Source organism: Solea solea, chromosome 9, assembly GCF_958295425.1.
Source record: "Solea solea chromosome 9, fSolSol10.1, whole genome shotgun sequence".
In the NCBI taxonomy this organism is placed as follows: domain Eukaryota; kingdom Metazoa; phylum Chordata; class Actinopteri; order Pleuronectiformes; family Soleidae; genus Solea; species Solea solea.
The window spans coordinates 4,229,988-4,243,614 of NC_081142.1; the positions used below are offsets into that span (position 1 = coordinate 4,229,988).

General features: G+C 39.0%; 1 protein-coding gene across 1 annotated transcript; it reads right to left on the reverse strand.

Moving 5' to 3' along the window:
- Positions 1-5,977: 5,977 nt before the first annotated feature.
- LOC131466266 (mitochondrial coenzyme A transporter SLC25A42-like) lies at positions 5,978-12,979 on the reverse strand. The gene is made up of 8 exons (XM_058639476.1): positions 12,661-12,979; positions 12,110-12,261; positions 9,877-9,988; positions 9,601-9,626; positions 9,222-9,388; positions 8,123-8,239; positions 7,396-7,547; positions 5,978-7,281 (listed from the first exon to the last, which is right to left on the reverse strand). The coding sequence occupies exons 2-8, from the start codon at positions 12,194-12,196 to the stop codon at positions 6,953-6,955; spliced, it is 990 nt and encodes a 329-aa protein (XP_058495459.1). The 5' UTR covers positions 12,197-12,261; positions 12,661-12,979; the 3' UTR covers positions 5,978-6,952.
- Positions 12,980-13,627: the final 648 nt, after the last annotated feature.

The window sequence follows — 13,627 nt, forward strand, 5'->3', positions numbered from 1 at the left end:
ATCATGTCACATGCAGTCTGTATACAGTGTAAAAGTCTTGACAGCAAGGCCCAGTCAATCCTGATGGTGAAGACGAGTAGAAAATATGTTTTATGCCCTTATCTGTATTTTCTGTACAGTATTTACTAACAGTCATTCCCAGGTCCTCTGTGGACCAGGACCAGGACAGCTTTTTACTTGACATTTATTTGTTTATTAATGTGCATAAAATGTCATTTCTTAAATCATTTATCATGGAAATGTCCGGTTTACCTGCACAAATGGCACTAAATGGAGTCCGAAATGTTATGTTATCGTATCTTGTGGCATTGTAAATTGGAATCTTTAAAAAAGTGGGTCCCTCATAACATCCTCTAATTTAAATTATAATGCATTCAATTTTCTTGCCTCTTCTAAACCAAGACACACAACAGAAACACTTAAATTGTCACAGACGTTCACATTTCCATCCTTTCCCTGTGGAAGTTTATAAATTCCCTCTAACTTGTCCACGAGTGGTAAGAGCTCATCGGGAGGTAAAAACAGCCCCATTATTGAGCTGAACAAATCCTCGGGGGTCGGCTAATTGTCCTTTAATTGCTCACTTGTTAGTTTGTCAATGGAGAGTCTCTAACATCCTGACTGTTAACAACACAAAGGCCTTTAACAGCATGACCGGGCTGCACAAGGCTCATTAGCAGTAAAAACAAATAAAGGACTTTATAGATGGATGTGAATTTTTACTGCATGTAAAGAAACATAAAGGTGCGAGAAAAGCATAACATCATGTCTTTAATTTGTTCTTTTTTCATTTTGATTTGTTTTATAAAGAATCCCTAAAGACTGGTTATAAAGGTTATATTTTAGCACCTTTCAGGGATTCTGTAGTTTTACAATGACAAATTTAAATATTTAAGAATAATAAAACAGGCTGGAATTAAACAACACCCAAAATAATGTAAAATTAAGAAGAAAAACGACATCCAAATATTTTAATATCATCTCCCACTGTTTAAACGTTGGCCTTTTGTTATTGTTCCTCGTTTATTGCTTCTTCTTTCTTTCTTTCTTTCTTTACACCCACAGCAGTTGGTTAAATGAGATCATGGACACAGGCAGATGTATGAAATAAAGGAAATTTGATTCATTCACTTGATGGAGAAGAATAAACAAATAAAGCGAGCACATTAAACGGTAAAAGATAAGTAAAAATGGTTGTGCTCCAAGTCTTTTTGTGCGTATTTCACGCTTTTCTTCCTTGTGTGTTTTTATTTTTAATTCCACAACTGGTACGTTTTATTCTTACCGTGTGAAATAATAATAATAAAAAATTAATGAAACTATACGGCACCTTGGTACTTTACTCAGAAACACAATACAGTTTAATTTTGCAAATGAGTTCAAGTAAATTGCCCTCATGAGACACTCAGATATTCAAGGAGTTTTCACATCTGACATGTTTCATATTTCATGACAGCATTCTCGACATGACACATATCTGATTAACAGCGCGAGACGACTGTATGCCCATTAAGCGTCAATAAATATAATACAGCCTCGCCGTTTATTGTATCCTTTTTTACATTCTCATCATGGATCGAGATGAATTCATTAACAATCATTAAAAAGTAACAGTCTAAACTGAGAGTGAAACCAGGGCATTTAAACAGTAACGTTAAACATGTGCACCTCCCTTCAATAAGCAAATAGGATTAAAGGTGTAATATGTAAGATAATACAGCAATTTATTTATTTTTAAAATGTGTGCTGTATTGGTAATCAGTTTGTTTTAACTTCATATTATTACTTTAGGATTTAATACATTTGAATTCTGACCCTGATGAATGATCTCAATTTCACGACTAATGAAAGACTGGAATCCTGTCGATGTGATGTTCGAGGGTCAATATTTTAAAGTAAATGCCTTTTACACAAGTGTAATATCTCATTTTTAATCCTGTTTAAAGCCCATACTCTATATATTCTGCCACCTAAATATCTATAATGAACATTCAATTGTCCTTTTTATATTTGTTATTATTAATATTTTTCTATATGGTACTTTCACACATGTGGAAATGCATGTTTATTTTTGAATACCTTTGTTTTTGCTGCTGTGACAATGTAAATTCCCCCACTGTGGGAATAATAGAGAACTATATTTTATCTTATCTTATTATGTTTCAGTAAAATATCTCAGAATTCATTTTGGAGCTTTTTTTGACAGAAATAAATGTAATTCTGAACCTCCTTTTGTGTATCTCTGTGTGTGTGTGTGTGTGTGTGTGTGTGTGTGTGCGTTTAAACACACAGAAGTCGTCTCCCACTGCCCTGAACTTGGTCGCCCCCCCAGACACCTCATGAAATTGGCCCACAGTACAGAGGCACAGGTTGGGGGAGGGAGTGGTCTGTGGTGGAGTCAGGACATGGATATGGGTACGGGGGGGGGGGACTGGGGTGGTGGTGGTGGTGGTGGTGAGGGGCGGGTTGCTTTGAATGTCCGAGAACTTGGAGCCTAGTTTGTCATGCTAACTGCAGCCATGCCATTGAATGTGGACACAGGGAGCAGAAGGTTCACAGGACCCCTGCCATTCTCATGTAAAGTAGAAATACATACATGTTTATAAATGAACGCCCGCTGAATGAGGCCGGCGGTCGGGTTCGTCCTCTCCTTGGTGCATGCTTTGTGTGGAAAAATGTGAAGTCACATGGAGCAGAATTTGGATTAAAAAGAAAAAAAAATCCCCTTAACAAAATCCTGTCAAGCATAATAATTAAACAACAATATTAGGATGACAATTATGTTGTATTTTATATATGAAGCAACACAGATTAATAACTGCTCCTAAATGTTAGGATTTTTAGCAAAATGAAACTTGCAAACTATACCCAAACTCCTCATCCTTAACGTCATATGACTTTGATACTTACACATGCAGTGACATGTACAGTGACCTCACATCCAGGCTGACAAAAAACAAAATCCATCTGGATTCCCTGATAATCCTGCAGGCACCTCCACGTCTCACCTCTCATCCATTTGACGAGAAGCTGCTTATTTAGGGTCAAATCTGCCGGTGGGAAATGTCAGCTGCAGCACAAGCACTCTCACCTGTACATTTACTCTCTTAATAATGCGAAACGCTACCATGCAAATGAACATGTAAACACACCACCACCACCACCACCTTTAACAGAGCAGTGAGGAGAGCAATGAGTGTATGTGTGTGTGCCCAGATTTATGTGTCCAGATTTATGTCTACACTATAGTTTCACAGCCAGGCATTCAAGGAGTCTCCATTTGTGTATGTACATGCGTGTGTGTGTGGGAAATGTGTGTGTGTGTGTGTGTTGTGCCCCCTCATCTGCACTTGAAGCAGCCATTTGGAGTCTGTATTTGATTGAGTGAAGGCCAACGCAGCCTGAACACTCCCTCTAATGGAAGAGTGGAGCCCAGCAGCTCAGTAATGCACTGACCCCAGAGCTTTTACAACGCTGCCAGCCGATAAGTGGCAATATGCTGGATCTTATAAAATTAACAAGACTCAGCTATGGGGGAGAGTGGTGACAGGAGAGGACAGTGTCCCTATAGCACTTGTAAATATCAGCATACAGTGTGATATTATAGCCACTCCTGACTGACTTTTATAGACACAGCGCTGTGATTTCATATTTTCTCACTCATTTCTTAGCTTTTTAAGGGCTGGTTTATGGTGAAACCTTTACAGGCCCGTTTATGTTAGATAAAATGTCTCTTGAGGCATTTTAATGCCGCTGAATTTATGAAAGCAGCCGTGAGGGGCAGGTGCTGGAGAAAAAAAAAAGCTGAGCAAATCTTCAAGCCGGAGCTGGATCTCAAGCAGTGTGGGCTCAGCATAGCACCTCAAAGGGGTGTGTGCATATGCATATGGATGCTATACATTCCCGCCTGCACCTCTTGTACTGTGACATTTACAGGATAATCCCAAAGTTAAACAGCCTCTATGCCTGGTTATGCGCCATCTGTTGTGTTTTTGGTCGAGGTGGCCTCATCCAACCAGAACAGAACGTTTTATGAGCTCTGGAAAAACATGCAAAAACAATATTTCAGCCGCAGCCACTTTGTCGTTTGCATCCGCATCTGATTTAGTGCTGGAAGACGCTTTATTCCTGTGTGTCTTCCAATTTAACCTCCTCACCTCTCTCACACAGGATCAGGCGGAGGTTTGTGCGTATGGAAACGCTGAATTTGTGTGCATTTATTCGCCGATACTCTGCATCTGTATGTGTGTGAACAGCTATTGTCTGCCCGTGCTCCAGCGGGTGCTTCAAAGTGAATTATTCATGTGAGATTTGAATACATGCAAATGGTTCACTCCCCTCTCCTGGCACAGATCCAGGTTACCTATGGCAACGGCGCCTTCAAGAAGCATCTTTCCATCCCTCCTCCTCCTCCTCCTGCTTCACGCAGGCACCCACCCTCCAACCATGTTATCCACCCAGTGGTATTGTTTCGATTGTTGCAATACCAGGCAGGGCGGCTGTACACTGTAGGGTGGCAGGGTATCCCATAATTCACAGTCAAGGTCATGTATGGGAGAATGGTAGATGGAGGGACGGACAGATGGAAGGAGTGCAGGATCCCTCCATCCAGGTGCTTGGACGCAGAGTTCGGGAGACAAGACTGGTAAAGAGGAGGAAGTGTTTTCAGGTGGTGAACGATGTTATCATCAATGCGACAGAGCGGAATCACGCTCCACTGCTGGTCACATTTTGTCACCGCTTATGCGCATGATCCAGTTCTGCAAAACAGAATGAGTACAGAAAAAAAAAAAAAACTGACCACATTTGAATGCAGCGTAACATACAGCATCTTATTTTTATTTGTTTTTATTTTTTTTTAAATACATTTGAAACAGTAATTGGCCACAAGCAAATACAAAAATATAGTATACTATAAAAATGTCACTATATTTTATAATATAATATTAAATATAATACATTACAATTTAAGATACAAATTGTGTCATCCATATTTTATATTATATTAATATATTTGATAGAAAATCAGACCGTGTATGTAATATAATGTATAATGTTTGTATAGAGCGTGATGAAAAATGCCAATAAATGAGTTATGAAAACCAAATGTGCTATTTTTTATGTTCAATACAATAACTACAAGGTTATTTTGCTGCCATTTGAATGAATGAATGAATGAATAAATGAATGAATGGTGTGATTTAACTGTTTCTTACATCATCTCAGTGACTGTAAATCGATGTCATATCCACTGCCACCATCATTTTTTTCATTATAATATGTATGTATAAAAGTATAAGAAAAACACACTATAATAAAAAATTATAATTAGTGATTTATTGGTGGTTTCTACATTTGTTTTTTCTTCCACAAGTAATTTTAGATTCTTAAAAAAAATTTATAATTATATTTGCACCATTTTTGAAGCAACACAAATCTTAAGCCGAATGATTTTGTAAAAAGTGAAGAGAGTGTGTGAATGAGCAGAGGGCAGAGGTCAAGTTCAGGCCATGAGGTGATCAGAGCCTAACTAACCTCGATAATAGCTCAGCAAATACACGGAAGGACAAATGCTGCCATCTACTGCAAACAAGCAGTACAGGACGTGTTGTGCCCATGTGGGTCAGAAGTTTTCATCACATTGACAGTGAATGTGTGTGGATTTGATTTGACAAATTCACTCTTATTATTTAAGACCTCTTGCTCCAGTTTTTAACTAAATCACTAAATGTTTTGTGATGGTTAATATGGGATAGTCCTGTTACCTGTGACTTTTTAACACTGTACAAATGTGGTTGTTTATTTAAAAAAGAAAAAATCTGTTTTACCTATGATAAAAAAAGCAAAAAAAACAACAAAACATTAACATGAATTTTCAGAAAACTACACATTTATATTTTTAATTGAAGGCCAGCATACAGTACCTTTGCTGATCTCATAGCTCCCTCATGTGGACAAAACGAGTCATTGTTCAGTGTTGTGGATGGAAACTTTATTAGCACAACCGCAAACATATCATGTTTGGAAATACTGCACATTTGAAGAGTATATACATGGTAAATAAAGCATGATGATTCCTTACTTAATACTGCCATTAGTTAAATATTAACTGTACCGAGTTAAGTGCTTTGGCATGTTTATATATTTTTATTTCAACTGTGCCTAACACTAAAGCAAAAGTTATGATTGGATATGCACTGCAGTGTAGGGACAGCATAAAACGTACATTATTCATAACTCTTAATATATGCACATAAACCGACATCTGTTATTTATTTGCCATATTTGATTATCCTCCACTTTTTGGATGTTAATACTCTCTCTCGTCGAACAGTGCAGTCCTGTTGACATGATCATTAGCCTCTTACAATCATTTGTTCCATCAAATACACACAGGCACCAATTCACATAATCCCAGTTTTGTTACCAGGTGCAAATCATTTATCTGACAACATCCGATTATTTTAAAAAAAAAAAAAAAAAAAAAAAAAAAAATCCAAAAGAAAATATGATAGAAAGTCATGTTTACAACCATACTGCCGTTTAAAAACCTGTTCTCTCAGCTGATTCAGGATTAAGATGAAAGAACATTGCAGGTCCAATAAAGTGCAAGCCTAATTTATTAAACCAACACAAACCTCTTCATCATTTTCCATCAACTGTTTCACTTCATCCACCATGAAGACGCCCATGATTTCAAAGCAAAACTGGGATGAGCAGATACTCAAAGACACATTTTTGCTACAAACGCTTGTGTTTGCGTGTCTAGAAATATACGCCGACTCCACGCTCATCCCGCCCGGCGACATCGTGTCTAAAGCGAACAGGAGTGTTCTGCAGGGTGTCCCTGCTCCAAGTGCAGACACCGTTGCCATGTGACAGACTTCAGCACCTCTGTCTCGTCAAGTCTCATCTGTGCCGTTACTTTCCTCCCTCTGTTGCTCCGTCCAAACTAACTCTGGGTGAAGTAGCCCAGCTGATGCAGCTTGAACAGAAGGTTGTTCGCGATGTCAAATGTGGTGAAGCTAATCCCCACTGCGACGGGCCCCTTCACCCAGTTCATGCTGAGGCCTTTGTATAGTCCTTTGATCACTCCTTCTTGTGTTGCAATCGCACGCATGGTTCCCAGAATTGTGCTGTAAGAGGAGCCAGTTACACCAGCAGTCTGCATCCGTCTCCGCACAATGTCCAGCGGGTATGCGGCCGACTGACCAATGAGGCCTGCGCAGGCACCAAAGGCCAGACGCTCATGAGGGTAAGGCTGAGATCGCTTCGTTTTTTCTACAGTGAGCGTAAAGAAACAAAACAAATCAGTCAGGTATAATAAAAAAACAAACACTTATATACTTAAATATAATTTAAACAAACATTAGAGGAAATTTAGAATTTACTTACCTGTGTGCAGCTTCTTTAGGGTCTCATATGTGAAGAATGTGATTCCTGCGTATGGGATGACACCCAGAATGGTGGGAGTGAAACCTCTGTAAAGTGTCTTCACACCTTCCTCTTGGGAGATGCGCATGAAAACGTGCATGATGTTGCTGTACCTGTTGCATCAGGTCAAACAAAGGCATGCGTTAAACAACATGCGATACCATTTTTTGACATTTGTTTAACGTTTAACAAGTAAATTGTGGAAAATATATCAGGTACATTTTTTACCACAAAACAAACGCACTGCAGGTATTTATTTATGGCCGAAAGTTTCACTTTAACACTTGGGGCAAAGCAAAGTCCGACATTGGGTTTGAGACCGCTGAGCTCGTGTCAGTGTTGGAATATTTGTATTACGTGTTCTGATTGGCTGCTGCAGGGAAAATGTGACCCACAATTGACCCACAATGCAGTTTGGTAACACTTGATGCTCATACATTTCGGTTGATGCCTCTACTACATCCACGTACATTACAGCTACAGCTAAATGTGGGCTAATCACAACAAGCTTTAAGTAACGACATCAAGTACAACACAAACAATACAGAGTACAGACTCTTGTGTTATCTGACAATATGTGGGGGGGGGGGGGGTTGAAACAACATGTAATGTGAGACGTTCTGCAGTGAACAGCACAACAATGGCACTCATGAGATTTCTGGTGATGTAACATTAGAGGGGAGCTTACATTTCTCTGGCAGTGACGGCCATCCTGGCTCGCACCATGTCCAGCGGGTAAGTAAGCATAGCAGCAGATGTGCCGGCCAGAGAGCCGGCCAGGAAACGTGGGAAAGGAGGCAGCGCTCTGTCAATAAACAACACATTTTATTTGTTTTTGCCGGGTTTTCTAATAAATGAGCTAATGTAATCATGTAATCATATGCCATATTTGTAGATTTAGAATTAGATTGGTTTACCATTAAGTCACAGGCAGAATATTCTTTTGTAGTTATTATATTTGTTGATGTAGATAAATGTACTTTTTCCTGTTCAGTCAAAGCCACATGTTGATTTGTTCCAGGTCTGGTGAGAACTCTGTGCCTTCTAGGGCTGAAACAATTACCCGATTACTAAATTAGTTATAAATGAGTTTATTCATTTATAACTAATTTAGTAATTTGACAATTGATTCATCGGATTGAGTGTTTTTAAGGAGTTAAAAGTATTAAACGTTTCCTGATTTTTCTGCTTCTTAAATGTGGCTATTTATATGTTCCATATAACAAAGAAATCATTCAAACAGAAGAGTATTTGGTGTTTGGACAAAACAAGACATTTGAGAACATCATCCTCTCTAGGTTTGAGAAACACTGATCAGCATTTTCTCACATTTTATTCCTGTTGCATGTGTGACCCTTACTGTATAACCCTTGTGCATCCAATGACTATTTGTAAAGTATTTGTAAAAAAGAAAAAAGAAAAAAAAAATAAGAAAAGAGAAAGAAAAAAAGAAGTCACATTCCAACAACTGGCAAAAATAGAATAGAATTCCCTTTAATTAAGTTGTGGCTTTTTTTTTGATGGGGGAGGACTATGCTATGTTGTTATGTTTATATGTAAATATAGATAAAATTGACAATAAAATAGTCCATTTGAGGTGCAGTTTCACAATGCACCTCAAATAGAAGTGGGGGAATCCATTATTGTAACTTATCATGCAGGAAAAATGTGTGTTGTTGTACCAAAACTCATGGCAGTGAGTTAGTTTTGGCAACCAACCCACCTATATACTGTATAATTACTCGATTTAAGTCATTAATACTTAAAAATAAAAATGTTTTACTCACTTTCCTTGGTAGCCATAGTAACCCCCAAGCAGTGTTTTATACTGTTCATGAGACGAGAACTGAATGGCAGCATAGGGCATGACCCTAACCATGGTGGCGGAGTTTCCCCTCCACAGACTGAGTAGCCCATCCTTCATGAATGTACAGTAAAGGACCCTGAAAGCCTCCTGGGTACAGAATACACAGATATAATACTTTAGTCATTTTCTTACAATGTAAAATGCTCAGGAATGACTGTATAAATGCACAAGGACATGTTGAGTTTGTATATGAAATAATGGCTTAGTTCAACTAACTACATCCTTGTGTGTCATTAATCAGTCAACATATTTAACATGGTATTGTTATCAATTAATTAGGATGGGGAAACTCAGCTTACCTTAGCAGAGAATCTTTTGGAGGACACTGAAACAACAAAAGAGACTTAATGAATCTCAGGGTTAAAAAAAACAAAACTAAACACATGTTGGCTAAACATCTACTAAGAGGATTAGCAATTAGTTAAGAGCTGTTCTAACACTAAGTGAAAACATGAAAACAGTGCTTCAATTTTCTGCAGAGAGTAGAACACAACACAACATACAGTATCCCTTACATATAATCATCTTAAATGTATGCTCTGTATTTGGAACGTTTTACACAGTGTCCGTCTTACCTTGGAAAATAATCTTGGTACGATCCAGTGGTGCAATGACGGTTTTGGCCACAGCTCCAGCAAACGCACCACACAGCAGTGCGTCCAGAGCAGTAAATCTGGGCCTCAAGTCCTGTTTGGACACACAGACGGGTTTTAAGTGGGTTACTTGGGAGACATTTTGGACCATGACAAGATCTCTTCAAGTGTGGACAAAGAAACAAAGTTTAATCTCTGGCCCCTGCGTATTTTTGTGCACATACTGTACGATGTTCTGGAGCAAAGACACCAGCAAACGTCCACATAAAAGCTCCTTTGTCACTCGGCGACAGCAACAGAGCGCAGAGGTTTTTCACGTGGGCTAAAGCCAGACTGACCCAACTGTTGTTCAGTGATAAGGAACGGACGCATACGTGTGTGCAAACTCGTTCAGCGAGAATGGACAGTTGAACCCAATAAACAATCCCATTCACTGATAAGATAAAGCATTTGACCCAAGCACGTGCCTCAACTTCCACCAGGGAAGACACAGTTTAGAATGCCATTCATTTTAGTTCAGCAGCTATAACAACCTTTAAAATTACATGACAGTTACAGCTAGAGCCAATCGATATATATATATACATATACAGTATATATATATATATATATATCAATAAATACAATTTTTAAAAAGTGTAAAAGTAAGTAAAAAGTAAAAGAAGTGTGTTAAAATTTTATATATATATATATATGTATATACACACATACTTTTTTACTTTTTACTTACTTACTTTTACACTTTTTTTAAATTGTATTTATTGATTAGATTTAATTATTAATTTAAGTGTTTTTATTTTCTTTGTCTTGTCTTACGGTGCTTATAAAATTAGCTATGATGCCTCCTTTATTTTCTGTAAAGCACCACGGACTGGTTTGCTGTTGAAATGTGCTATGCAAACACATTTGCCTCGCCTTGCATTGCTTTGTAAACTAAGGCCAGCTTTAGATTAGGAGGCACTTCCCTGCTATTTACAGCTATGAAGTGGGAGAGGCATGTCCTTGCACAGTACCAGGAAGGCTTTACTGCAGAACACCACAACAACAACAACAACCACTGAGTCCCACTGTGTGCTGTTTGATTATTGTATATATAAAAAATACACATACACACAGATCAGCCATTACATGAAAACCAGTTCTCAGTGATCAGTGTTGGCACTGTATATGGATCTTTGCATTCCCTTTACGTTTGTCAGTCGCTTTGCTTAAGCTACAACCTGTGCACTACACATTGTGACACATGTGCACATTTTGTATACATATAAGTACATACAGTACACTTGCCACTCCACTTTATTATTAAGTGCACCTGTTAAACTGCTTAATAATACAAATCAAATCAACTCATCACATGGCAGAATACGTGAAATAAAGGTGTTTGTGTAGATTCACATTCATCCAGGTTTTAGTTATCCAAAAACACTGAATCTGTAGAAACTGGGCATGAGGAAGAAAGGTGATTTAAGTGACCATGAGGACTTCAGAAAGTGCTGATCTTTGGGTGTTTTCATATAAAAGCATCACTAGGATTTATAGAGAACGGGCCGAAAAAGAGACAATGTTCTCTGGCCGAAAAAGCCAGGTTGATGCCAGAGGTCAGAAGAAGAATGACCAGACTGGTTAGAGATGAAAAACGGGAAAGCAGTAACTCAAAGAGCCATTTGCTACAAAGAAAGAATGCAGAAAACCACCTGAAAGCACAAAATGTTGAACGTCAAAGCAGAAGATCACACTGGGAGCCACTAATATTTATCACTTTATTAGGAGTCCTGTGTACCTAAGAAAGTGGCCCATAAGTAGATACACAGCCACTTTATTGGGTACACCTGTGAAACCGCTTAATAATGCAAAACTAGTCAACCTATTTGCATGACAGCATATGGGAAGAAAGGTGTTTGTGTAGATTCTCATTCATCCAGGTTATAGTTACCCAAAAAAGGAACCCATGAGGAAGAAATGTGATTTAAGTGACCTTGAATGTAGCATGATTGAATATAGAGAACAGGCAGAAAAAGAGACAATGTTCTCTGGCTGAAAAACAATGGCCAATTAATTAATTAATTAAATCTTCTAAACACACTGCAGCTCACACATTACAGACATGCCCATTTGGCCTCTGTTTCCCGAAGTGTTCTAACGTGTCCAAACAGGTGTAAAGAGTTGCAGACTGTTTTGAACATGTCAATGAGTCATGAGGAAACGCATCACTCACCTTTGCTTGGCTGTTAGGTGGCAGAGCCAGCACCGTGGCCTGCGCCACGGGCAGATGGCTCTGGTGGTCATGTACACGATGGGCCATGTGTGTGCACGTCACGGGTGTCCAAAGATGTCCACACACTCAGCAATCGCTCCTTCGGGGAGACACTGCAGATGACAGTGAATGACAGAGAGGACAAATGTAACAACGCACGTTACTCGAGAGAATAACAGTCCGCCATGTCGCACTCGCCCTCATCTGTATCATAACACGAGTGCGTGATTACGCGCACGTCCATATTCAAGTACGCAAACAACCAGGCTTGAAAACAAGGACACTGCATCGCCACGGATGAATGCGTCGTTATTCCAAAATAACTAACCATCACACATTACACACGTACATTCACTAAAACGGGACAAATAAATAACTTGGTGACCACGCCTCAAATAAATAAACTGCGAATCACAGAAACACAAACAATCATTCATAACTACACAAGCCCGTGCATCGTCATTGCGCTTAAATCTGACACATCACAGTGTCTGACAGTTGCAATAAGTTACCTTTCTTGCGTTAAAAAGGCGCAGTGTTTACAAATCTTCGCAGTGTTTCAGAGAAGTCAACAGCAGCACCAGTCTGCTCTGCGGAGTCTTACACACATTTGTTTGCACAGTGGATGCTGGAGCTCGCTCACACCCTCTCATAACTTGCCACAGACTGCAAACGATGTGTCGTCTCTTCGCGTTGCAGACGTTTCTGAATGTGATCGTGAAAGACAGGTGAAAAGCTGCAGCACTGTGTTGTTTGTGTATTTATAGACGACGCCTCCAATGAAAAACTGCGCACAGGCTCTGCCTCTTTCTGCACACGAGTCTGTTTGGGCTTTTCGAGAAACTGGGGCATCGGATTCTCTATTTTTGACTACAACCCCCAGCACTTCTGCTACGTTAATTCCGTTACTCGGATGAAATCTCGCGATTTTATCAAAACATTGGGTTGCCAGGTTTGTGCATTGTAGTCACCAGGATTTTTTTAAAGAGAAGTCGAAACATTATACAATTACACGAAGTACAATCTCACTTAATTCATTACCATAGGTTTGTTAGTGGCTGCTCACGAGAGCAGGATAAGTAACAAGATGGAGAGAGGAAGAGGATAGGCACTATTCTTCACCACCAGACCGATCTGTTCATAAAAGGAAACTTGATATTGTAAGTGTCAACTCATGCCAACACTTATCCATTGATTCATCTGACTCTTTTGTCGAGAGCAGCACAAACACTATATTAACAGATTGGGAATGAGGAGACTTTTAAGTCAGAGTTTATGATAATTACATTTTTAAAAATACTTCAGAGAAGATAGATAAAAGAGTAATACAATGTAAAGTGCTGGGTTAACTGGCTTTAAAATGGAAACAGTGCACAACATAAAATAAATTGATTAAATAAACTACAGAAAGCACCCGGAGAGCAAAAAACTCCACTAACCTCCACAGTGTCAGTTCACGCCTCTACTCTCACACATTAC